The 24,779-nt window shown below is 43.8% G+C and overlaps 2 protein-coding genes across 4 annotated transcripts in view; both read right to left on the reverse strand.

The window, feature by feature from the left end:
• Positions 1–14,247, reverse strand: part of LOC125900534 (fibroblast growth factor receptor-like 1) — a 39,597-nt gene extending 25,350 nt beyond the window's left edge. Inside the window, exons 1-2 of the mRNA XM_049595583.1 lie at positions 13,942–14,247; positions 13,126–13,221 (exon numbers count right to left, since the gene is read on the reverse strand). Coding sequence (XP_049451540.1) covers positions 13,126–13,210 — 85 coding nt within the window. The 5' untranslated portion in view covers positions 13,211–13,221; positions 13,942–14,247. The remainder of the gene's footprint in view (positions 1–13,125; positions 13,222–13,941) is intronic.
• A 3,783-nt stretch (positions 14,248–18,030) lies between these two features.
• zfyve28 (zinc finger, FYVE domain containing 28) overlaps positions 18,031–24,779 on the reverse strand; it is a 28,193-nt gene continuing 21,444 nt past the window's right edge. The window contains exons 6-14 of one of the 3 annotated variants that reach the window (XM_049596491.1): positions 24,434–24,523; positions 24,238–24,339; positions 22,589–24,136; positions 22,260–22,355; positions 21,636–21,799; positions 21,438–21,554; positions 20,271–20,372; positions 20,057–20,160; positions 18,032–19,937 (exon numbers count right to left, since the gene is read on the reverse strand). In XM_049596491.1, the coding sequence (XP_049452448.1) occupies positions 19,806–19,937; positions 20,057–20,160; positions 20,271–20,372; positions 21,438–21,554; positions 21,636–21,799; positions 22,260–22,355; positions 22,589–24,136; positions 24,238–24,339; positions 24,434–24,523 (2,455 nt within the window). In that variant the 3' untranslated portion in view covers positions 18,032–19,805. Of the gene's footprint in view, positions 19,938–20,056; positions 20,161–20,270; positions 20,376–21,437; positions 21,555–21,635; positions 21,800–22,259; positions 22,356–22,588; positions 24,137–24,237; positions 24,340–24,433; positions 24,524–24,779 lie in introns of all 3 variants that reach the window. The other 2 variants (XM_049596490.1, XM_049596492.1) reach the window with 2 other exon arrangements.

The following is a 24,779-nucleotide window of genomic DNA, read 5'->3' on the forward strand; positions in this document are numbered from 1 at the left end:
ACCTGGCTTTGGGACCCTCAAAGGGATCCCAGAGTAAAGGGCCATCCACATCAAGAACAATAACTACAAAAATAACTATATATATAAGAGTCACCTCTGCTTCTGAGGATAAGTTCATCCGAGTCACCAGCCTCAGAAATCGCAAGTTAACAGCAGCTCAGATCAGAGACCAGATGAATGCCACACAGAGTTCTAGCAGCAGACCCATCTTTAGAACAACTGTTAAGAGGAGACTGCACGAATCAGGCCTTCATGGTCAAATAGCTGCTAGGAAACCACTGCTAAGGAGAGGCAACAAGCAGAAAAGAGATTTGTTTGGGCCAAGAAACACAAGGAATGGACATTAGACCAGTGGAAATCTGTGCTTTGGTCTGATGAGTCCAAATTTGAGATCTTTGGTTCCAACCGCCGTGTCTTTGTGAGACGCAGAAAAGGTGAACGGATGGATTCCACATGCCTGGTACCCACTGTGAAGCATGGAGGAGGAAGTGTGATGGTGTGGGGGTGTTTTGCTGGTGACACTGTTGGGGATTTATTCAAAATTGAAGGCACACTGAACCAGCATGGCTACCACAGCATTCTGCAGCGACATGCCATCCCATCCGGTTTGCGTTTAGTTGGACGATCATTTATTTTTCAACAGGACAATGACCCCAAACACACCTCCAGGCTGTGTAAGGGCTATTTGACCAAGAAGGAGAGTGATGGAGTGCTGCGGCAGATGACCTGGCCTCCACCGTCACCGGACCTGAACCCAATCGAGATGGTTTGGGGTGAGCTGGACCGCAGAGTGAAGGCAAAGGGGCCAACAAGTGCTAAACACCTCTGGGAACTCCTTTAAGACTGTTGGAAAACCATTTCAGGTGACTACCTCTTGAAGCTCATCGAGAGAATGCCAAGAGTGTGCAAAGCAGTAATCAGAGCAAAGGGTGGCTATTTTGAAGAAACTGGAATATAAAACATGTTTTCAGTTATTTCACCTTTTTTTGTTAAGTACATAACTCCACATGTGTTCATTCATAGTTTTGATGCCTTCAGTGAGAATCTACAATGTAAATAGTCATGAAAATAAAGAAAACGCATTGAATGAGAGGGTGTGTCCAAACTTTTGGCCTGTACTGTATATGTATATAAAGGCAACCATTTCGAATAGATAATGCTAGCTAGTAGGCTACCCAGTATTACCTCAGGTATCCTAATGACAACTGTACTGCCTCCTTAAAAGAGAATGAACCCATCGTTGTCATCACAGTAGTTTCTAATATCCACTTTCCAACACAGCTGGAGAGCAGCGCATGATTGGTGCCACCATTTACAGAACATTATCGTTAATCCATGTCCATACTCACATAGTTATCATTTTTGTTATCATTCTTGGTGTGGTAGGCCCTTTCCTCTAAAAATGATGAATGATTAAATTGATATCTAAAAAAGAGGAATATCTATTTTACATAAAACTATGACGATTTCTCTAAATTTTGTTGCTTTTTTCTTGTGAAATACTAAACATGTTTTCCTCTACAGGCCTGTGAAAATCCTACAGAACTGTCTCTGTGGTTAAACTGCATACAACTCATGCCCAAACTATGACCATAAACTGATATGGGACACAAGCAGACATTGTTTTATACTAAGGGTCTGGAGGCCATAATGTTTGGGAACCACTTTTCTAACCTTTGCTTTTCTTATGAATTACTTAATGGTTTTATCTTCCCAGGAATCAAAAATGATTTAAACACAGGGAAAAAAAAAACTGAGAAAAAGACAAAGCTGATATTATACACAAGTTTGAGCATAAACACTTGATACTTTGTTCAAGGAATACAAAAATGATGAAGAAAGATCTTGCAGATCGAAATGTTGGCTTCGAAAAGGGAAAAATGCCTTAAGGAAAAAATTAAAACTTTTTATTTGGAGCCATACAGTGTGTAAGACTGCTTTGTGCCCTACAGTATGTTTTGTCTTGCACCTGAGTGTTTCTGTCTGGATGTGCGTGCACACTTCTGTCCCTTATCTAAGAAAAAGCCAAACTTTAAAATGTTAAAGCCTTACAGTTTACTTAGATCAGAAACTTAAATCATAAAGAATAAATAAATAGAACAGCAAACTCAGACATGCATTTGATGCCGGCTTTCTTTCATTTTAGTTTCTGCCACCAACCCTCTATCCTACAATGTACTTTTGCAACGGTTGACAAAGGAATGCAAGTAGACGTAGCATCGCCAGTAACATGGAACCAGTGCTCCAGAGCATTCTTACTGGACAATAAATCCAGGCACCATGTTATACTGTCTCTTCCTCATAACAAGCACTTTGTTTATGTTGTTAAATGGCCTCAATAAGTCAACAGTGAGGTGCATCCTGCCACTCCCTGCACACCTCCTCCTCCTTCAACCTTCCTGCATTCCACAGTGGGAAAATAACAATCTACACAACCTGTGTTTGGCTCATTGTGTACAGCTGACACAGTCGGACTCCACTCTGGAGGTGCTGAATGAAATACAGATGTCTTATTAAGTTGAGCCACCGTCGCTCAGCGTTGGTCTGATGTTCTACTCTTTGGCAGGGAAGCAGAGAGGCCGTAAACAAGACTGTTTTGAGCCAGACATGCTGTCACCGGCGGACCAGTGTGTGTGTGTGTGTGTGTGTGTGTGTGTGTCTGTGTGTGTTGTGGTTACATCTGTGTGATGATGACGATGATGGCCGAGCCTGGCACTGAGTGCCCCTCATTTCTCCATCTCCAGGAACCCTACACCAGTGTACAGTCTGAGGATCAGCCAATCTCCATGACACTGGGAAGCGCTTTACACCAGCGCCTTTGTCAACAAGGTCTTTTCAGGAGAGGGCCATTGACAGACTGCGATGTAGCAGGAGTGTTTGGGCAGAATGGAGCAATTCAGGCCAGAGCAGGAGGGAGGGAGAGGCTAGGAGAGGAGTGGGTGAGGGAAAGAGAAAGGCGGGTGAGACAGGGACGAGACAGAGTGGGGAGAAGGGGGAAAGGCAAGGCGAGACAGACGGACGGGGTGGAGGAACTGGCAAAGCTCTCACTGACAGCAATGGGGCCTCTTGACAATCCAGGAATATTGTCTGAAATCAATCTGTCACCGTGGAGCTGTTGAGCCTGTCATTACGATGTGGTACTCACCCTTTCATAGTGACAATTTGTTCAGTGCTTTCCCAGTTCACCTTACTACTCAGCTGTACAAAGGTCACTGCCCTCTATCCATCTCCGTCTGCCAGTCTGGCTGTCTCTGTCTTTGTTAATCAACTGTCCACACTGAGCTATACCGTCCTTTTATCAAGGTGAACTGTGCAGGAACAGGCAGCTGATGGCCAGAATAAAAGTGTCCTGTTGCAAGGACTTCTGTTACATCATTGAATCCCTTTTTTAGATGTTGAGATTTTTCACTGAAGAAGAGAAAAGTCATCTGAATTCAACCTCTAAGTGCCTTGAATAGCTGCACCAACTGTCATGACCATACATGCAATAGATGTAAAGATATTTTACTCTGAAACGCAAATGTCAATCTCATGGCGGCACATCCAAAAAGTTGCAAACAAACTCCTGCACACTGTCTACTTTGCAAAAATACATATATCTGTGACGTTTCAGTGCTAGACCTTCAGATCCCCTGAGCTCATTACTTTTAAGGGTACCAACCAAATTACATCAGTACTACCAAGTAGCGATTTGCATTAAAACTATCGATGCGAAATGTCGGTACCGAGAATGCATCTGGGTGAGAACGCCAGGTTTAGATAAGATGCAGAAGTGCCGCAAAGCACCCCATGGCCCAGAGGCCAGCAATGCAGAACTGCAGAACTGCAGAACTGCCAAGTTCAACTTCATACAGGAGGCGGAAGCGGCCAAAAGCCAGGAAGCTGGCCACAGAGCTCCACGGCTGCTACGTCAGCTGCTTCGTCAGCCTCTTCATCAGCCACTCTGTCAGCCACTCCATCAGCCACTCTGTCAGCCTCTACATCAGCTGCTCCATCAGCTACTCAGTCAGCCTCCAAGCGAGCCAAAACTATTACTGCAGCACCGATCTATTGTGATAGTTTCAGCCTCTGGTATCTATATTATTTTGGTAACAGCCTAGTATCACTGCAAGATGAGCAGACACACAAGCAGACAGACAGAGACTGAAGCTCTACAGGTGATTAGGAAAGAGCAGTGGAAGAGAACTGTGATTAAGTCCACTACATAACAATGCAGCTTGTTCAAAAATTACATTTTTGTTGTTACAAAGAAAGTAAAGTATCAAAAAAGGGTGCCATTGGGTACCAGTGATGGATTCCAGGTACTGGAGCTGGTATTTGTACTGTTCAAATGTAAACGTCCCAGCCTTTAGTTTGACACTGCGCATGAGGGTGTTTGCAACTTTTGCTCTACTCGTCCCTCTCCTACGCACCTGACTCATTAAATAGACGTGCGAAATGTTGTTCTCTTCTACAGGGAAAGTCAGATGATCACCACCTTTCATGAAATTCCATCTAAAAGTTGTTGAGATACTACAGTCTGGTCCAAAGTGGTGAACCAACAGACAAACCCACAGACAAGCTGACACTGCCATCCCTAGAGTCTCACCGCTGGAATGGCTAAAAGTAAACAAAAAGAACAGTCTGTTCAGCTAATATTCAATCAAGACACAGAAAAACTGTATGAATGGAGCAGTGCCCCCATCTGCCAAGCCTCTAACTCTAAGTACATCCAGGCTGGGGGCTGATCCAAGGCCCAAACTCCCGTCCCCGTGCATGAGGAAATCAAATCAGTTTCACTGCATGGTGCAGAATTCCAGTCTGGGATAGCAGTAGCCCTGCTATAAAATATGACAGATTATACTCTTTGCTCCTGAAATGATTTTTCCTCTCTTGTCCCATTCCACTCTTCGAGTCAAAGCAGGGACATATTTTTCCATTCATTACAGAAGTCCCCTGAATGAGAAATCAGGGCCTCTCTGCCTCCTCGCCTCACCTCCAGTGTTGAGAGAGACTGCTGCCACTGGAAATGGGTGCAAACAAATTCCATCATGACAGCCTATCCGCTCGCAATGAAAACTCCTATTTTGACGTACTGTGACAAGCAATCGCCCAGACCAGACTCTTTATGACCACAATCAATAGGGACAATACACAAAGAATTTCTGAGTTCGCTCAAAAGAATCGCTAATGAAAAACAAAGTGGAAGTGAAAAAGCCACAAAGCCATGTGGGGTCTCATTGAAGCTCATCGGAGGTGAACTGAAAGAGGGGGGGGATCGAGGAGGGGAGGAAGGAAGAAACTGGAAGGAGGGTCCAGGGTTGTGTGTCGAAGGCAGTGGAGGCCTCATTCAGAGCTCGTTATCCCAGCCGTCCCCTGGCTCGGCTTTCTTCAGGCTCAGCCAGCCATTGCTGTTGCCACCACCATAACTTTCAATCAACCTTTTAACTGCAGAACGCCAGGGTTGGTGCATGTGTGTGTGTGTGTGTGTGTGTGTGCGTGTGCGTGCGTGTGAGGGTTTGTCAGAACAACAAGAGGTTTCCAACAAATCCCCCAGAGGGAGGAGGAGATAGCCGAAAAACAAAGACAGAGACTACTTTTATGATCCTTTTGATGAGATGCAAGATATCAGATTATAAAGACAACGAACAACCAAATGCTTCCAAAAAAACATCAACAGAAGGAAAACAATGAAAGACTTGATGGCACAGAGGGGAAAAAAAACGACAGGAAGCTCATCATCATGTTATATGCAACAGGCACCTCCTGGTTGCCTGATTTGGTATTCTGATAAGTCAGTATGAAGCCACAGCAGCACAGAGTCAAGCAGGCTGTGGCAAGTACAGCAAACAAGCACATACAGTGAGATGGGGCAGATAATATTTCTGCACTTTAAATCAGCCTTTTATTCACTAACATCACAATGACAACTGCTGAACCTGTCCAAACCTGCTCAGTCCAAGCAACATCCTTAAGGCCACCACCACATAAGTACAGTATAGATATGTTTTCCTGACATAACAATAGGTTGTCATGGTACATGCTTTGTAGGTTTGTCGCAAGTTGGCTCAGCACCAAGGAGAGGGCAGAGGATGCAATGAGGAGCCAGTGTGAGAGAAACGACAAGAGGGAATAAGGGAGAAGAGGGAAAAGTGGAGGAAAAGTTTTGATTTCTGCACCACCTGCCTGCAGTTTTATGCAGACTCATGGTCCTCTTTATGAATCTACACCTCCAAATCCACAGAAAAACAATTAATCAAAATATTACTGAAATTGCAATGTGGCCAAGTGTATTATCCAACTTCCAGGAGCTGCAATTTGAGATGCACTGGCCAACAAGTCATATTCCAGACATGACGGAACAACGTATATCTATGATATGGTTCATATGATATCCTACAAATTGTTGGCCCCAGAAATGAGGTTACGTATTTAGCACAAAGTTACATACTTAAGGTAAAGTTACATACCGTAAAACTTTGAATTAAGCCTCGTACCATTTAAACGCCCAGTTCCTTTTACTAGCCCGGTGTGGCTACACACTTTGACAAATAAAGGCTTGTCTCAATTAGACGCCTGGTCTGGTTGCCAAGCAGTTCATTCTTTTATAGAGGTTCTTCAGATGTAAAAACAACGGATTTTTGGCTACCTCAAATTATGTGTCCCTTCCTTGATTACCCTGTAAGTTCTTCACAAGTCTTTAGTCCATATAAGGGTCCTCAGATCAAAAGAATCAAAAGGCCTTTTCATAAAAACGAATCCTTGAGTGTCATAACTCATTCTCTCTCTGTCTGTTGGAGCTAGATCAAATGAAAGATTCATACTTGCTTTATCATCTGAAGCCTAATTTTAAACAAGTAATGTTCAAACTAATTTAAATAAACAATCTGAATGTATTTCGCATCTTTGCTGAGCAACAGTTTTGTGTGACAGGAATTAAAGGTCTGTCCCAAATATAGGCCTGTTGATTTCAGTGATTTAAGCACATAATAGCCCAGGCTTTTAATTGAAGTTTTACAACAGGTTAGGTTCAGGCAAGTTAAGTTACTGTGCAGATTTAGGGAAAAAAACATGGTGACGGCGTACCTTAAATTGAAAGTTCACCCAAAGTTTACACTGTTCCAAACACCGGTCTCCTGAGGAAAGTCTCAGGGGAAAGTCCTGTATTTTGTGACCTTTCCCCTAGCCCGACCTACCACCTAGCAGAACAGTTTCCTCATTGTTTACTCCCATCAGAGCATTGGTCACAAGATCACCGCCTTCCCAAATACGTGCATTAAACACCAATTATTGGCTTGTGAATACAAAGGAAACATACAAATGTTGGTCCATTATTTTTAATGGGGGAACGTGCAAACAGTGCCGTTGAGCAGCCTGAAGGCGACATGCTTGTTTGGTATGGACCCCAGCAAAAATCACACTATCATTATTTATTGCAATATGATTTTTTTTTTTGCATGTTGTGCAGCCCTCACAGTCTTCTCTTGCTGAGGGGTGAAAGAGGAGAGCAATTGGATTCACATCATTTCACTTACTAAAGTGACTGAGTGAACAGCTGTGGAGCACAAAACGGTAAGGAGATGGGAGATGGAGGACAAGGAGGAGGAGGAGGAGGAGGTGGTGGAGGAGGAGGAGGGGGGCCTCTCTCCCCATGACTTGGCTCCTCAAAAGAAAACGAGAAAACAGAGCGGGACTGGAGAAATGAAGGAGGCTTAGAAAGAGGGGTTGCGCAAGACAAACACTTCCCACTGTGGGGCTGAAATGTTATTGTAAGGTCACTTGTAAGGTTCCAACGAGGCGGACCCTCACCCCCACCTACAGGCTCGCTTCCAGTCGCTCAGGCCACTGTCTCTCTGGCCAAGGGCGTAACACAGCAGCCTGAACTGTGGAGTCTAAACAGTGTCCAGTATCATCACATACTTATTTAACACCAAACAGCTGCAATTAATAAAAACCTGTTATTCATACGTCTGGTAAATCCTGCAAGTCAGACCAGGGGAGCACATAAAGTTGATTATCATAAGAATGGTGACAGCCTGGCATCTCCATGTGCACTTTGTTAGCAGCACCAATGATTGTGTGAAGGTTAACGGGAGCAAAAGGAATTCTATTTAACTCAACCCAAATCCATTCAGCCAGCAGGAAGAGTGTGTGTGGTCTGAAAACACTCCCGGAGCCAACTGCCCAAACAAACTAATGAGCATTGTACACACAAAGACCTTCATATGATTCAATAGGATTTTCTTAAAAAATAAAAAAAAAAGAGAGAGAAGGAATAAAATTCTCCTCATGTGCACCGGAGCATTAGCATACAGCTGAAAATGACAAACGCAGAGAGCGGACAATGCCTCGTTCAAATTCCACATAAATGCTAATTGAAGTGGCCATTAAAGTCAGTCAATGAGGGGAGTGTTGCTCACAGGGATTATATGACCCTGCTAAAGTAAACACCAACTGACCTCCATTATGACTACTTATCACAGCTACAGCCCTTTCCTTTCTTTCCCCTCAGAGGGGTGAAGTCTGACACATTCCTCTCAACGAATGTTTCCTCCTGAACTCACAGGGTCAGCAGTGTGTGCTGATGGACGAGGAACACGGATTGCTAGAATGGTGGTAACATTGTTTCCGTGATAGAAACAGAGGGATCATAGCAGGAGGAATATTATTTCCACCTGGTTTCAAGGAGAAAGAGGTTGAGTGGGAATAGCTGCTGGTGTACCTCTGAGGTTTTCCAAATTGCCCTGTGCTCCTTGGATGTCTCATTATCTTGACTTTTCTCAGGGTAATTTCGGCCTGCTTAATAAAACACACACATATATTCAGACACACGAAAGCAGCGCTCTTTCACTCTCGTAACTTCTTCTCACGCACCTCTAAATGGCAGCGCCTCAGTAAAGAGAGTCCCCCGTCTACAGTGAGCTCTAATTTGATGGCAAATAAGTCCAGTCTACAGGGATGAGGAGTGTTTAAAATTAATTACTGCTGCCCTGTCCAACCTGGGGGACTGTTGCACAGAAGAATCCAGCCATTGTTCTCCACAAATGGACCCAGACTCAGTAAATAGGGGGTACGGAGAGCTGGAAAAGGCTGGGTGGGACTAAAGGTCAGCTCATGCCTTGCTTTAACGACAGCACATTAAGTTAACTTACTTCCTTCGACTTTACACTGGTAATAAATGGGAGGAAATGCAGAGAAGAGCAGGGGAAAGAAGGGGGACATGTGTCAGAAGGGTGGCAAACAGTGTTGGGTGTCTGGTAGGGCTGCACCCTAAAAGTCAATTTGAATTTGTCGATTTGAATCGTCAATTGGAGACAACTCAGTCGATTAAGATCCTTCAGGTCGAGAAGTGTCTTTTGGGGCATTTTTTGTCCGTCAGCGTGCAGCGTACTTCTGGGGACATTTCCATTCTCAGTTGTAGCTGCAGAGTGAGCGCTCCTTGCTTTCGCTTTTACAGGCAGCTGAAGACCCAGAAACAGGGTGACACCTCCTATCTCACAGTTTTGTTTTGTACTGGTATTTCTGTGTAGTATGCCCCTAGTGGTCAACGCATGGAACTGCATCTCTCCATCACTTTACAGATGGCTAGAAACATCACCACAGCTGTATTACATTCATCAGTCTGATAGCTGATTTGTTTTTATGCTAACTTCCTGTGGTACAGCACATACAGTCTGTACAAAATCTACCGCCGAAGTTCAATTTCTTTCAACGTACTTGCAGCAAATTCCAGACCAAAAGACAAAAAAAAATAGTAAGGAGTTTCTCAAACACATCACATCTCAGAGGTTCTCATAGACATAAATGGACTTTGGCTGACCTGCATTCTTACACATACTATGTGGACATGAGGCTTGAGTCTGAGTGAGATGTAGGAAACTGACTGGAAAAGGAGAGGCTTTGCCTGATCAGGATCCAGTATAACTGTCTTCTGTCTTCTGCTTAGAAGTGTTGAATTTACAACTCACAGCAACAACCATATTACAACTTCGAGCTCATGAACACAACAAAAGCAGAAGAATGACTTCCCAACTCAGGAAATGGGACCATCCAAGGAGCCAGGGGTCCAAGTGAGACGTAGGCTTTTGCTTTTGTTTGATATCTAGTGTTGGCAAAAAATGTTGTTGCACAATCCGATCCATCACCAGCACACTTAGTACGCATTAACTCGGAGGGTAAACTTGACATATTTAATATATTACATGACCGCTGCCGTCACCCTGAACTTCCTGCCGAACCCCATTCAAAAATTTGGCAGTTCACTCAAGTGTTACTTGACAATCTATGTGAAAAAAAAAGGAACGAATAGTCAAATATTTGTATTACGCAGCCAAATCTAATTCGACTGAGTCAGTTACAGCTCCAGTGTCTGGTTTGGAAAACAGAAAACTGGATGTGATGCACTGAACAATCACACCGATTAGAACTTTAGTAGAAGACGTGAAGCGCATGACTTCCCACAAGTTATACTGTTTGGTGTGGGCTGAAAAACAAAATGTAACATGAAACTGATTTTACCCCTAATACCTAAATGAAGCATAAAAGTGCAAGTTGGGCAAGGGTTGTAAAAAACATGCTACACAGCAGCACAGCCAAGCTCATTTCTCCCTCCCCCCTGTCTCAACAGCTTGGCCCACAAGCCAGAACACCACTGTTACACCTTCTTACTATTCAGGAGCTATTTAAAAAATAAGAGGACTTTGGGGCATTTGGTTGCTGAGAAACTAGCCTCATTACGGTTAAAGGAAGTGGAAAACTGTATGGGAGCCAAATAGCCTTGTGATTTTAAAAGCCCTTGGCATACAATTTATCTCATAGTACCTTCTTGTTATGAAACCATGATGTAACTCTACTATAAAATGTATATTTTCCAGCGCGGTTGCGGAGCAGTTCACATGCTCTAAACTTCACCATGCTGCTCCATCCAGAGGTGAAGCAAACATGTGTGTGGTGTTAGAAAACAGGAAATAAAGCAAGGTCACATACATGCACAAGAAGGCCCAACTGTATTTGATGCCTGTTTCTAATTAAAATGCATCACAACAGCTCCGTTTAGTGTGTGTGTTCATTGTTGGTTAGTCCTGGTGCATAACAGAGACACCTGGTGCCTCTGTGTTTCTCCCAGGGTGCATTTCTGCAGATCAGTATATCCAGGCTGCTGCATTCCTCAGTTAGTGGAGCCCAGTGGTCCCCAGGCCTGTCACCACATTAGAGGCTCTGCTGGGACACATCACTGAGCACCTCCTCCAGCTGCTGGGGGTGGCCAAGCACCAGAGGGGGAGGAAAAGAGGCGCTGGGATGGAGGAAGTGTGGAGGTTCCTGGGAGGGGGGGGAGGGGGGGTCTTAAGAAATAATTCTTGCTTGGCCAGTCGCAAAGTCGCAGCAGCGGAGAGAGGGAGGGTCCAAATTGTGCGTGTGTGTGTGGGCAGGGGGTCCAGGGTCAGATGTCGCCTGATGACTGACAGCAACAGGCTTAAAATCGTTCCCCCAAACTTACTGTCTTCTGGTGTGTTACTCGAAATGTTGAGAAAGCGGCAGTAAAGTAACACTTCCAATCTGTTTCAACTGTTTCAAAACACAAAGGGGCTCTGTCCTTTTTGATTTAATTTACATTTGTCAAAGATGTCATCATGCATTGTTAAATTTTACAGTAACAGTTTTATTGCTTCTTTGGCACTGGCTACACTTTAATGGCACAAGTTTGGTCAAAACCCCCCTGACTGTATTTCATAGGCTGTCAGAGTCAAGCTGTTGCACTTGGACTATAACACAGAACTCACTGTAACGCTGCCGCTGCTGCTTCTGGGAGAACTGTGGAATATTTACACAGATTTTCACAGATTGTCAAGCATCGCTCAAAATCATCTCACCGCCAGCTACATATCTGCTTTTGTGTCTATCTGTCTGTGCATCTGCAACTGCTTTCTAAGGTATTATGAAAAACAGGCTGTAAATTCTTCCCTTTGTCTAACATTGAATCAGTTCAGACCTCCACTCTCCGCCATCCCATCGGATTCCCTTTTGGATTTCTCCTTCGCTGACATCTGTTAATCTGTAAACATACAAAATTGCCTGTCTAATCTCATTTAGCCTTCGTGTCTTGTTTACTTTTGAGTTAGTCGTGCCGTGAAGGCATGGCTTCCACGCTGTGAATAAGGCATTGTCTGCAGGCCCACAGATCTAATCTCCCCCTCTAAACTGCCGCCAGCCCCCTCCTGCCCCTCTACCTTGAGCCCTGATAGCCACATGCAGGTATTGTACCTATCAGACGCCTCTTGAATTCACTTCCATGCTGAGCTGGAGAAGAAAGACAGCGCTATGGAGCCTGCTTGTTTTGCCAGTGCGTGGTCTTCCGGGTAAATGTGCCTGGCTTTCAGATTTCTCTCATTAAAGCGCAGTTTCAAGTTTTGCCTCGTTCTTTGACTCCTGCCGCTGGATTGCATCAGACATGGTTCAGTAGTCAGTGATGGTGGATGAAATCATAGAAATTGCCCCGACAGTTATTCACGACCTGTTGACAAGCTCACTGTAAGTTGTCTTTATAAAGAAAAGTATTGATACTGGCACAATAAACAGTGCAGTGAATTGTGGTCAGACTGAGGTCTCCCACTCTCCACTCCACTCAGTGTTTCGGTCAAGCACACACACACACACACACACACACACACACACACACACACACATACATGGGCATGCATAAACACACACATACGCAGGCTGATGTGAGACAGTCCCTTGGCCAGCCGCGGGAGAGCTGGACTCTTACACTGACTTGTGTTCTTTCACCATGGGAAGCTGATGGATGATGTTTGTTTGGCTTAGCTGAAGTGAATGTGCACACACACGCACACACACACACGGCCGTGACTGAAACACACACAACCGGGGGTAGGGGTTGGCTTGCCCTCTCTCATTCCCCTGCCCTGTGTTGACTTTGGGCCCTGTTTAGAGATTTTTTTTAGTTCTTAGTTTTCCGTCTCTTACTTCTCTGCGCAAAAACCTTAAGAGCCAACTGAGACTTTCTTCATGCTCGCAAGAAACCAGCCAGTCAGCCTGAGTTATAATGAGCTATGAATCTGGTGTTACCTTCCAGGTTTTTTAACACGCAGTCTTAGGAAGAAAGAACATTTATGAGGCAGCTCTTACCTCTGGCGCAGTCGGTCAGCAAAACAGCCTCAAAGATGAAGAGCGCAATCTTCAGGATGCCCATGCTGTCCAAAGACAACTTCATGTCCCCTTAATCTGAAAGACACATGGTCACAGTGACACAGGGTATATGTGCATAGTATTCTCCACGGGGCTATCAAATGGGAGCCAAAAATCTGTGCCGTTCAAGCCAATTTCACATGATTTAAAACAACGTTAATTTCTTAGGCTATATAAACAATAACATAATGAAACACACAAGTATTATCAATGATTGCACCATTAATAGCAACTCATTTTTCATGTAAATAAAACTTTTTTTTTGGTTTTGGCTGGACAAAGTTTGGGTTGGTTCCCAAACTACACTCCTGGGACGTTTGTCTGAAATGAACCCAAAATTAAGTCAGCTCATGTCAACATTAAAAAGAAAACAAAATATAACTTCCATATTAATACAACAGCAAACCATTAGCACTATCTCAAAATGTGTGAAGGTGATTAGTAAGCCCAAACATAGGCATACACTCAGGTAATGGGTTTACATTGGGGTCTACAATACTTTAAGGGTCTTTGTAAAGTTTGTTCTGGTTAATTTAATATCACAGTTATGTATATGTCGGCTAATTATTCATATTCAATAGCTTACAGAGGTTTAGAGTAGCAAAGAGTTCTGTATTAGCTACTTTATCTTTGTTTATACAGTGAAATATGACTGATGCTGCTCACATGCAGCTGTGGTAACGTTAAGCAAATAAACAGCAACAAACATTAAAACAAAATGGAAGAAAGGCCAGAATAAAAGTGTCGATAACATACCTGGATATTCAATGAATGAAGTCAACCTTGTGTCAGCCTCTTGACAGAAATACTTTGAGCTAAAGTCCGTGTTGAGTCCATGAATAAGAAGTGACAGTGGTCGACTTTTCACCGACCTCTAACGGACCAGCACGCGCGTGTCTCTGAGGTAAAATAACGGATTCACGAGCGGGATAAAACCGGAAACTTCCATGAACCACAATAAAAGTCTCATATCATGTGTTAATTTCTTTAAAAAACTCAGCTCGGTCCCGTCTGTGTAGTCCGCTTCGTCCACCAAGTGAGTTTTCCAGTGTGCGCACGGAGCGGAGAGTTGTTGTCCGTCCCAGCGCTGCAGCTGCGGGCCAATCACAGGCTGCAGAGGCCGGACACGTTTAACTCTTTATCTCACACTAACCTCTTCATCACAAAGCCATTATCTGCACCGCTGTCAGCCTAATGCATGAGAACACCGATAACAGCTGTGGAGCTTAAAGAGGGATACTGAACAAATATCACTGCAAAATTAAGTCCTCATTATGACTTTATTAAAAGAAAAGGCTACTTTACTGCCATGATATTCTCCTGTGTGAGATTTAAAAGCGTTGAACAAAGAGATATTAAAGCTACAGTAGATGGCTTTCCCAGCAACTGTAACTGTCACTATATCCTGACAGTATGAGACAGATAATCTGTCGTAAACCTGATTATTTTAGTCATCTGTGACCTCATAGTGCTCCTAATGGCATTTGCAATAATCACAAAATCAACCAGTCTCTATGGCAGCTGTCAAAACTGTCAAACTAAGCAGCGCTAATCAAATATGATTCAAGATTCTGTCAATGCCTTGCCTTTTTCTCACCTGAAGCGTTTTCAGAAATAAATTTTACTGTACTGTTTAGCTGTAAAATGAGAACGTTTGCTCCAGCCAGAAAGCAGTGCTTCATTTCAGCTCGACTCTTTTCAACATGGCAGCAGGGTCACAAAAGCTCAGTTTCTACCGAGCAGTACGGTAAGGTTTAGTTCAGTTCGGTACACTTTTTTTTCCCGTTTCCACTGTGAAAAGTTATGGATGGAACCCCATTTTTAGTCCCCCCTCTGTTGGGGTACCTAGCACGCAGATGTGATACTAAAAGGCGGAGCTGTGAATACTGCAGTCTGTTGATTGGTTAATAGGTCACTCTTACTCAGGGCTGAGTTGTGGCTGGTTTTGAGGCTCATGTAACCACTGTTCATACCGTGGCCGTTATTTCTGTAACTGTGAAATGAAATTATTAAGCTGGGGAGAAAAAGTAACGTGATTCACTGGGCTGACTGCCGGTGACTTTCAAGGTGGAGTATTTACTTGTACTGTTACTCAGTGCATGAGTTGACGACATGAATCAGTCAACATACATTAAATTTCACTGTGACAGCTTTGACCATTCCATTAGCTTTTTAAAGACATGCACTCCTAGTAATGAGCAGCTCTTCAAGCATTTATATACAGTGATTTCAACTGGGAGGGCATATATCCCAATCCTCACTTGGAGAAAAAAAAGTGTCACTGAGTATAGTTCCTGTGGACTCTGGCAACACTAAACCCCTGAGCTTGCCTGAGAAGGACTAATTGTACAAAGCTGGCATTTCTAGATATCCCATGGAGAGAGACTCTCACTGCAGCCTGTTATATTTTGTTCTGAAAATGTCGGCATGCAGCCTTGTTCTGTGGACGATAAAGGAGGTGCAGACTTCCACATGTGTCACCGATGATGAGGAAATACAGTGAGTGCTGGATGAACAGTAAGTGACAACAACCCCCATCCATATGAAAGAGTACCCTTTGCAGTGGAAACGCTAGGGTTTAGGTACCATGTCTGAAGGGTTACTTTTAGTTTCAAAGGTACCATACCAAAAGTGTTTGTGAAACAGGGGCTACAGGTTCTCATTTTGCAGCTAAACAGTACACTAAAATGTGTTTCTGAAAGCATTTGAGGCAAGAAAAGGGTAATGCAGTAACAAAATCTTGATTCATATCTGATCAGCGCTGCCGAGTTTGACAGTTTGACCGCAGCTTACATAGTGATTGACATGACTGACATCTGCTCTGTGTGAAAACAGCCTGTTATTGCTCAAAGTCTCACATCGCAGACTACATTTTATAAAACCTGAAGACAGAGCCAAGTGAAGGTGCAGAGGTCTGGTGTGTTCTCTCAGATCACCTGAATTTAAATGAGCTCAAAGTTTATTATGGGATTCTTGACGCCAAAATGAAACTGCCTTCTCAAGCTTTAACTTGAGCAGTTGTAAATTGCTACTGAAATCTCATGTGAAATACAAGATTTTCAATATTTAAGGGTAAATGAATTGAAATATCTGGTTCAGCACCCTTTGGTGGAAAGCAATTAGGTATATTTACTCAAGTACTGTACTTAAGTACAATTTTAAGGTACGTGTAGTTGAGTGTTTTCATTTTATGTTACTTTCTTCTTCTACTCCACTACATTTCAAAGGGAAATATTATATTTTACTTTTTACTACTCACTACATTTGATGACTTTAGTTACTAGGTACTTTGCAGATGAGGAGTTTGAAAACCTATAATGAGTAGATGAAATACAGTGCATTAACATATTATATTGTTATACAGTAAATTAAACAACCCAAACATGGGTGTAGGATGCTCCAACTGTAGAATATGTGCATTTGGCAAAATCTGTGCAGAAAATGCACACATTGGTGCATAAAAATTCTCCAGAATGCAGGAAATGAAGTGTTTGACACTCAAAAATGTCTGTCCCTTAATGTTGGAATGAGACCTTTGCCTGTTCAACAAACATTATAAAATGAATAAAATTAGCTCTATTGCAGCCAGCTACAACATAAAAATGCATCTTTAACGTTACTACATCAATAATGATACAATCTAACATTATAATACATAGTAATGTGACAACTAAACAGCCCATTTGGCTTCATAGTGAGTACTTTTACTCATGACATTTCCTTGTTTATACTTACACACTCACTTAAGTCAGATTTTGAATGTAGGACTTTTTACTTATAACAAAGTGTTTTTTAATTGTGATATTAGTAATTTTACTCCAAGAGGATGAAGCGGTTAGAAGATGAATGAATGAATGTTCAGTACTGCATCTCCCTGTGCTTTGAGTGATAAATACCATTTTGATACAACGCCATGAACAAATGCTGCCCCCTAGTGGTCCCTAAGTTGACTAGATCAGTTCCTGCAATGAGGCAAAGAAATTCTCCTGCACCATCAGTACTGTTTCACTCATTATATCAAGGGTGTGGGTTTTGTTTCAAATTTCGGGAGACACATATGAAATGGAGGATGTTGGGGTCCTCCAGCTCCAGTCTTCTCCAGTTTCATGCACCAAGTTGTGCCTTTTCTGCATCAGTTTATTGTATTTTGTCAAGATAAAAGTCAAGTTTTTGGGGTTTCTGTCAAAAAGGCTTCCTGTGCTGGTCCTGAATGGTATGCTGTAACTGTGTTTATTTAGATCCATCCCAAGAGATGGATAAAAACAATATTCAAAGCAGCAGAGACTGACATATCCTGGCTTTAGCCTCTAGTATGGCTCAAGCATCAGAAACACTGGATGCTACAATTCCAGTAATATAACCAGTCACAGTTTCACTGGAATCAATTCCCCATTTAGTAACACAAACTTTGTTAGAAAATTGTCATCATGACTTAGCTCCCTCCCTGTTTTCCCTGTAACTACTGGATGTGGAAAAATCTGAAGGCTGAATAATGTGTCACTCCGGCAGCTCCCCACAAAACTCAGAAATTCAGTTAAGCAGGGTGTTGCTCATCTGATGAGTAGGCCCACACTGCCTACTCAAGTGGCAGGAAACACTGACAAATAGGAACGAAAATAGACTCCGGCTGTAAATGAGCTTTTTTGGAGAAAATTCAGTCAGTCAATATTTAAATGAAAAAGATACTCAACTATTTCAATTTTCAACCATCTCAGTGTTCTGTGTCTCCTGAAAGACAGGACTGGACTGTAATCAATGGGAAGTACGTCAATCTATCTGGAGCACTACGGACACATTTCAGTGCAGGGGAAAGGAGAAGTTATCAGTCAACATTCTTAAACAGGAAAAAGTAATTTATTTCAATATACATCGCATTTAAAACTATAGAACATTATTTGTTTGTTGAGTATTTTACACAGCTCTTATCATGGAAATGTCCTGGAATTTTACAAAATAAGACCAAGCTCTGAAACAATAATAGGATATCCCGCCCTTTAATTACTGCATGATTCCTTGTATTTTACATAAAAGAGATTATAGCTTCATACATTATTTTTGTTCTTTATAAAAGGAAAACAAAAACATACCTTTTCAAAGTGAGTTTATATGTTCTTTGATGGAAAAAAAAAGACTGATTGAAGAAGAGTAGTGAGTGATTTTGATTATGTAATGCCTGAGAAACTGCTTTATGTCAGAGCAGGATGGACATGATGTGACATTTCATCGACGTTGCTCAAAGGTCCATATTTGTAGAGTGGCCACTTCAGGCCATTCAGATGTACAAACTGCGATATATTAGGAGCATGGAAGATACTTTGTATGCGGTCATTGTAATGGAAGCAGATTCAAGAGCAGAAAGGAAGTCAGTCTGTGAACAAAGTATCTGTTCTGGTCCGACAGTACCAGAGTCAAAGTTGGAAATAATTTAGTGTAAACCCAAATCGGCACAACTGATCTCCTCAGAAACGGCCTGTATAATTACAATTTAAATAGCTAAATGTTGTGGCTAAAATGTGCAGGACCATTGCAGTTAGTAGTCACAATATTGCACTATAACGAGTTTGAGGAAGAGAAATCAATGGGCAATAATCGGCCTGTAGTCTGTAGGCCAGCACCTGAGAAGGCCTCTGGTTCAGAACACATTGTACACGACATGGTGATGAGAGCACTGAGCGAAGAGAGGTCAACTCTCCACTAGGGGGCCTTCAAGACCTGACAGTGATGACTAAGGAGTCCCTTTTATCCATCTCGGTGTGCAGCGAAGTCCCCAGAGAAAACTAAACATGCCACGGTGCAACTGTAAAAGCAGCGGGCACAGCCCATTGCCATCAAGAGGTGAACGGTCAAACTTGTTTGAACCTGGACACCATTTCACAAAGTGATACAGAATTAGACATTCATTGCCATTAAAAGCATGACAGAATCTCAATATAAAAGCTGTCTGTTTTTCATTTTTGCTTTACTGGGACTGGTAGCCAGGTGAAGACTGCTTTCCAGTTCCCATATAAATAGCAACTGTTGACTGAAGACATTGTAGTGTAGCTATTACCAGAATTATCCTTATTTACATGGTTATCATGACTTACATTCTTTTGAGTAATCCGAGTCCCGTGGGAGCTCTGGCACAAATGTAGGAAGCTCGCTAAAGCATAGCAAAATATGTCACAAGTCCCGTCGTTTACACCTAAAGCAACAGAACAAACAAGGTGGCCTGTTTTGATTTCGTGCTGCAACCTGCTACAGACTGCTGCACAACTCCAGTTCAAAATCTCTTACTGCCTGTTCATCCCATCTCTCTCTTGCACCTCTTTTGTCAGACAGGCATTTGTGAATCATTTCTGCGTGCTGGCTGGGCACTGAAATTAAACCCTTTGGTTCCCAGTGATGCACCAGTCTCTCCGAAGCAACACAATCAGATCAAATCACCACTCGTGGCTGTGTGTCTCATCTCGCTGTTCTGCCATCTGTAACGGCCGCACTCCGAAGCCTTGCTTAGCAGGCACGATGACGACCATCAAGCTTACCAGAGCAGTGTGGCATTTGCTTTGTACACAGCTCTGGATCTGTCCGTTGCATATGCTTGTTGTGGCGAACTGTGTGCTTTCGGTGACAGTCTTGGGTTAGATGCCAGCCTTGTCACTGTAGAAGGGCGTGACATGAAACATGTAGCAGTGCGTGCAAACCCTGACAGGCTTCACCTGGCCATACCGGGGCAAAGGAGCAGAGTGGGAAGAGCAGCGAGAGCAGAAGATCTGAAATGACACAGCATGTAATGTATCAGACACTATTCATATGATGCACAGGGTATGAATCATCAACTACACATTAGACACTGAGAATCTGGCACACAGACTGTCACACATCATTATACCTTTCCACAGCTTCTACAGTGATGCTTCCTCCGGATGACGGTGAACGGAGCCTTGCAAGCAATGCAGGAGTTGCAGGCTTCATCGGGGACCCAGTCTGGAGGGTCTGCACAGACACAAACAGTTAACACAAAGTAGTCCTGTCACCATCAGTACATCTGCTGCAGAGAAAACAAAATTTTAACTCTGAGTGGGTCTGTTTGTGGATTTTCTGACCTTCGAAGTGGCCCTCCCGGGCCTTGGCTGCCAATTCCGATGAGGAAATCGTCTCCTGACAGAGAGCACAGTCTTCCAGCACGGCACTACGCAGAACAGGACCTGCTGGACACCATAAAAGAAGAAACTAAAACGGGTGCATTGTGTGATTGATTGCTGTTTATGTTAAAAGCTCTGCTGCAGAGTTACGGACCAGTTAGACAATATAATGCAGACTAGCTGATGCAGGTGAAATGGCATTACATTAGTCAAGATGGGATATGATATAATAAGTATTGGTGGATTTCTCAAAGAGGTTAAAGGAGGGGGAGTAAAACAGCTGCCTTGTGCAGAAGAAAACAGCTGTGTTGTGGGCCACACAGCTAAACAATGAGCTGTAACTCACTATAGAGACAGAGCGCAACACGTCATATTCTGACAACCACGCCCACCAGAGGGGAAAACTATTAGTGCCACAATATGCATCAAGAGCTGAAAGGCAAACAAAATGCCTGTAGCTCGCTAAAAACATAAGATATCAGCATGTCAAAGGGTTATTTTAGCACCCTATGTCTAAATATTGTCAGTCTCAGTGTCCCTTTTTACCTTGCTTATCTTGGAGAAATTATTCCACTGAATGTTCAGTTGCTACATACTTTGATATTTACAACTATGTAATTGAATCACCAGGTGAGATCATCATTTAAGCTAACAAAGATCAAAACCAGGCCGTACATATTATAGTTAGCTTCAACCTCTACAATTTGTCTGGCCAAACTAGCAAAATGCTTGCTGCACGTAGGTATACTGAGTGTCAGGATCCCACTGTTTCCACATATCCTTCTGCTGATGCCTCACGTCTTAATGCTTAAAAGCTCAGTTTTTCAGGTCGGTAGCTTGTAAAAACTTAGTAATGTCTGCTTGTTAGTTAGCTGACATTAACGACAAGGAGGCACCTTCACGCAATACAAAGTAAATGGAGAGTGATTAATTGTTTTCCCCTCCAGTAAGGGCGGGACTTCATGGGCTCTGTCTCTATAAAGCTCCATAAACATTGAAGAAGGTTGGGGGATAATTCTCTGTAGATTCATCACAAAGAGCAACCCCCTTGTTCTGAATTCTGTCTGTATTATGTTCATAAGAGACAATGTACTGTTACATGTTGTACACCCAAGACACGTTCCTCACCTTTCTTGTGGTTGTCGTTATCTCCCTCCTCGCACTTGGTTGCCATGACTTCAAACAGAGTCTTGAGGATGCTGCGAAGGTCACTAGCATAGTTGGTCTGTAGCTGATCAGCAACACCTGCATCATGCCAGAACACATATCAGCATGGGAGAGACAAAGATGTGAAGGCAGCGCGACCGACATTGCGAGGGATTTTACCTGATATACAAACAAAGAGACGGTGGATGAGGTCGCTGCTGCTGTGGAAGCGGGATCGGATCTTGTTCCTGGCGGCCAGCTTGGCATTTTGCAGGGCCAGCTGGATCTCCTGATGGTCCAGGTCTTCTGACATCCCTGAGCTGGGGGTCAGACTGCTGACAGGGCTGGAGGTGACAGACAGAGCAAGATTGTCAATTTCTCCTAACAAATTGTTAAAGCACAATCTACACATTAAATTCATATTTCATCCGTTGTATATTTAAATCTTTAAGTTAAAAATGATGAATAACACATATAAACTAATATGACAAAAATCAATTTCCCTTATAATTTACAGCAATAAGCCATTATCTTTAAATATACTGTGCAGAATGCACATGGAAATCAATACTACAACATCTAATTAAAAGTACAGTGTAAGCCAGGAGGCAAATTAATGTAGTCCCCTTATGGGAAGGAGTGACTGACACTTCAATCGACTGCTGCATAAAGACTGGAAGTTACCAAAGCTATCTTTTTAGCAATCGTGCAAGGATTCAGTTTTCGGCTACTTTTTTGAGCGAGGGCAGAAAAAGACGCTCACAAATATGACAGTGACACACACTTTCATGAGTGATGAGTTACCTGGGAGTGTACGCACTGCTCGACAGACTACATGTGGTGACCGACACACTCTCACAGTCACTACCTGACACAGAGCTGAGGGGAGAGCTCTGAGAACTAAAAACAACCAAATAAAGAGTGAAAAAAAAGAACAGAATAAAATGTACAAACACAAACACAATGATAAAATAAAACAGGCAATAATTAAGGCAACATAAGACAAAGTGAGATGAAAGCAACGAAATATATAATACATGATGAATGGTTAAATAAAATGTATAATTATGTTGATGCATGATTGTGTCAAAATCACTCGTCCCCCAAATGAATCAATAAAAAGGACAGCACACCTGGAGCTCCTCCTGCTGTCCTCTTTGGTGTCCTTCTTCGAGTCTTTCATTCCTGGCTTGTCCTTATCCGTCTCCTTGTCCCTCTGTCGGCCTCCACTGGCCTGCTGCCTCTTTTCATTCCTCAACTGGTGGTTGCACGGGGAGGGTCCATCCCCTCCACTGGAGCCACAGTCCTGAGCGTGAAGCCCTGGCCCTGGAGCCACGACCAGACACTTCTCACAGAGCTGGGAGTTTGACTCGTCTTCAAGCATCTCTGCAGAACAGCGGGAAGAAGGGGGAGTCAACTGGGCGAGCTCACCTTTACTGTGAGGCTCGTGACTTCGTGGTGGCAGCCGGCAAGCAGAAGACTGGATGACAGAGTTGGGGGCTGCAGTCTTACAGTGTTTGTCCAATCCCAGGGCAATGCCTAACCCAAGTCCAGTGGTTTCTGTGTTGATGGCATCCTCATGGCCGTCCTCGCAGCTCCCACAGCAGACGCAGGAGTTGAGCAGGCAGTGAGTGGCCACCAGAGGGCCGCAGGGCTCAATCTCAGAGGGAGTGGGCCGCGGCAGTAGCAGCTTGTCCACTGCCAGCTCAGTCAAGCTGGGGGAACGAGGGTTGAAGATGACCGTGGCAGACAGCTTCATCCCACCCATACGGTGGGCGATGACCTCAGCCGTTTCAGACGCTGTCCCCTCCAAACCCATATCCCACCCATTGGTGTAAGGCAGAGATTCAGAGCCAGGAGCGGAAGTGCAAGGTGCGCGCTTTGCATGAGGACAGTGTGTGTTCTGGCTGCGTGGCTGTGGACACGGCTGCTCTGACTGGGCCTCAGAGTACCAGCCATTCCTGGTAGAGTCTGGCCGCGGTCCCAGGTTACGCTGCACAGGACGGGCAGACTCTGGTGCTTTGGACGGAGAGGCAATACAACGACAGGCCTCTCTTGAAATGCTGGTGATGCTGTCTCCTGCTGCGTCCAGGTCCTCCATGAAGAAAACCTTCTCCTCCTCCTCTACACAGATGCCTGTCCTTCCCTGGCTCACCACGACCCTGCGGGGAGAGGCCTCAGTGCTAGAAGTGCCACTGGAGCCTCCTGCCTCTCCTCTGTGGGGATGGTGTGCTGGGGACTGACCCTGGCTGGGAGGCGACAGAAGGGTGGACATTTCGTCCCCCACACGGTACACCATCATGTTGAGCTGCTCCAGTTCCTCCTCATCGTACTGCATGGAGCAGGCCAACTCGGCCTCCTCTGCCTCCTCGCACAGCATGCCCTGGTCCTGCTCTTCCTCCCCCTTCTCCGTTTCCACCTCCTCCCAGCCCCTCTCCACTTCCGCCACCTCCTCCTCCTGGCTGGGACAGACAAACAGAGCCAGCTGCTCCCGCTCCGCCTCACTCTCCCTCTTGGAGGTGTCATTAGCGAGACTGCAGGATGAGTGATTCTCCTGGATTAGAGCTGGTGAGCCGTTTGTGGCCTGCCCCTGCTCTACGGAGAACTCCCCGTCCTGAGAGATACACAGGTTCCTTTCCAGTGTCATCAACTCCTCCTCAGTCAGGGTCTGCAGCAGGTCTCTGCAAAAGCATTGTAAGATAGTTGTGACATAGTGACAGAGGAAAAAAGATCATTTAAAATGGAGTTTTTTTTTGTGATGTTGAATATTCATGAAATGTACCTGATTTTCTTCAATAAAGTGCGAAAAGGCCGGAAGAGCTCAGACATGTCCTCTGATTTTCGGTCAAGGTTGAGAGGTCCCTCTGAATACACAACCAGCCCACTACAGGAAAAATTTTTAAAATTCTGTAAGAGGACAACAGAGAGTAGAAAACAAGGAAGTGGGCGGAAGAATGGAAAGGACAGGCAACACTTACCACACAATGGCTAGTCTGGGAATTGTAAACATCAGTGCGGGTTCATAGTCATCGATCATGTCTTGAGTGAGATAGCCCAGCTTTAGGGCCCTGGAACAACACAACAGAGGAAACACATGATAGAAAAAATAACCATATCATCTTCAGATATTATTTAGATTCTGGGAACCGGATGAATCTGCAAGCTCATGTTTCATTTACTCTGGCAGATGCGTCTGGCCCCCCTCTTGTTCACAGTGCTCCTACAGCTTAAGGTAAGTGGGATTAAAGGGCTTTTAAGACTTTTTTGATGCCATTCGGAATGGAATTTAGGACAACTTTTACAATAACCAAAATTAAAGAAAAA

The sequence above is a fragment of the Epinephelus fuscoguttatus genome, linkage group LG14, assembly GCF_011397635.1.
Source record: "Epinephelus fuscoguttatus linkage group LG14, E.fuscoguttatus.final_Chr_v1".
Classification (NCBI taxonomy): Eukaryota; Metazoa; Chordata; class Actinopteri; order Perciformes; family Serranidae; genus Epinephelus; species Epinephelus fuscoguttatus.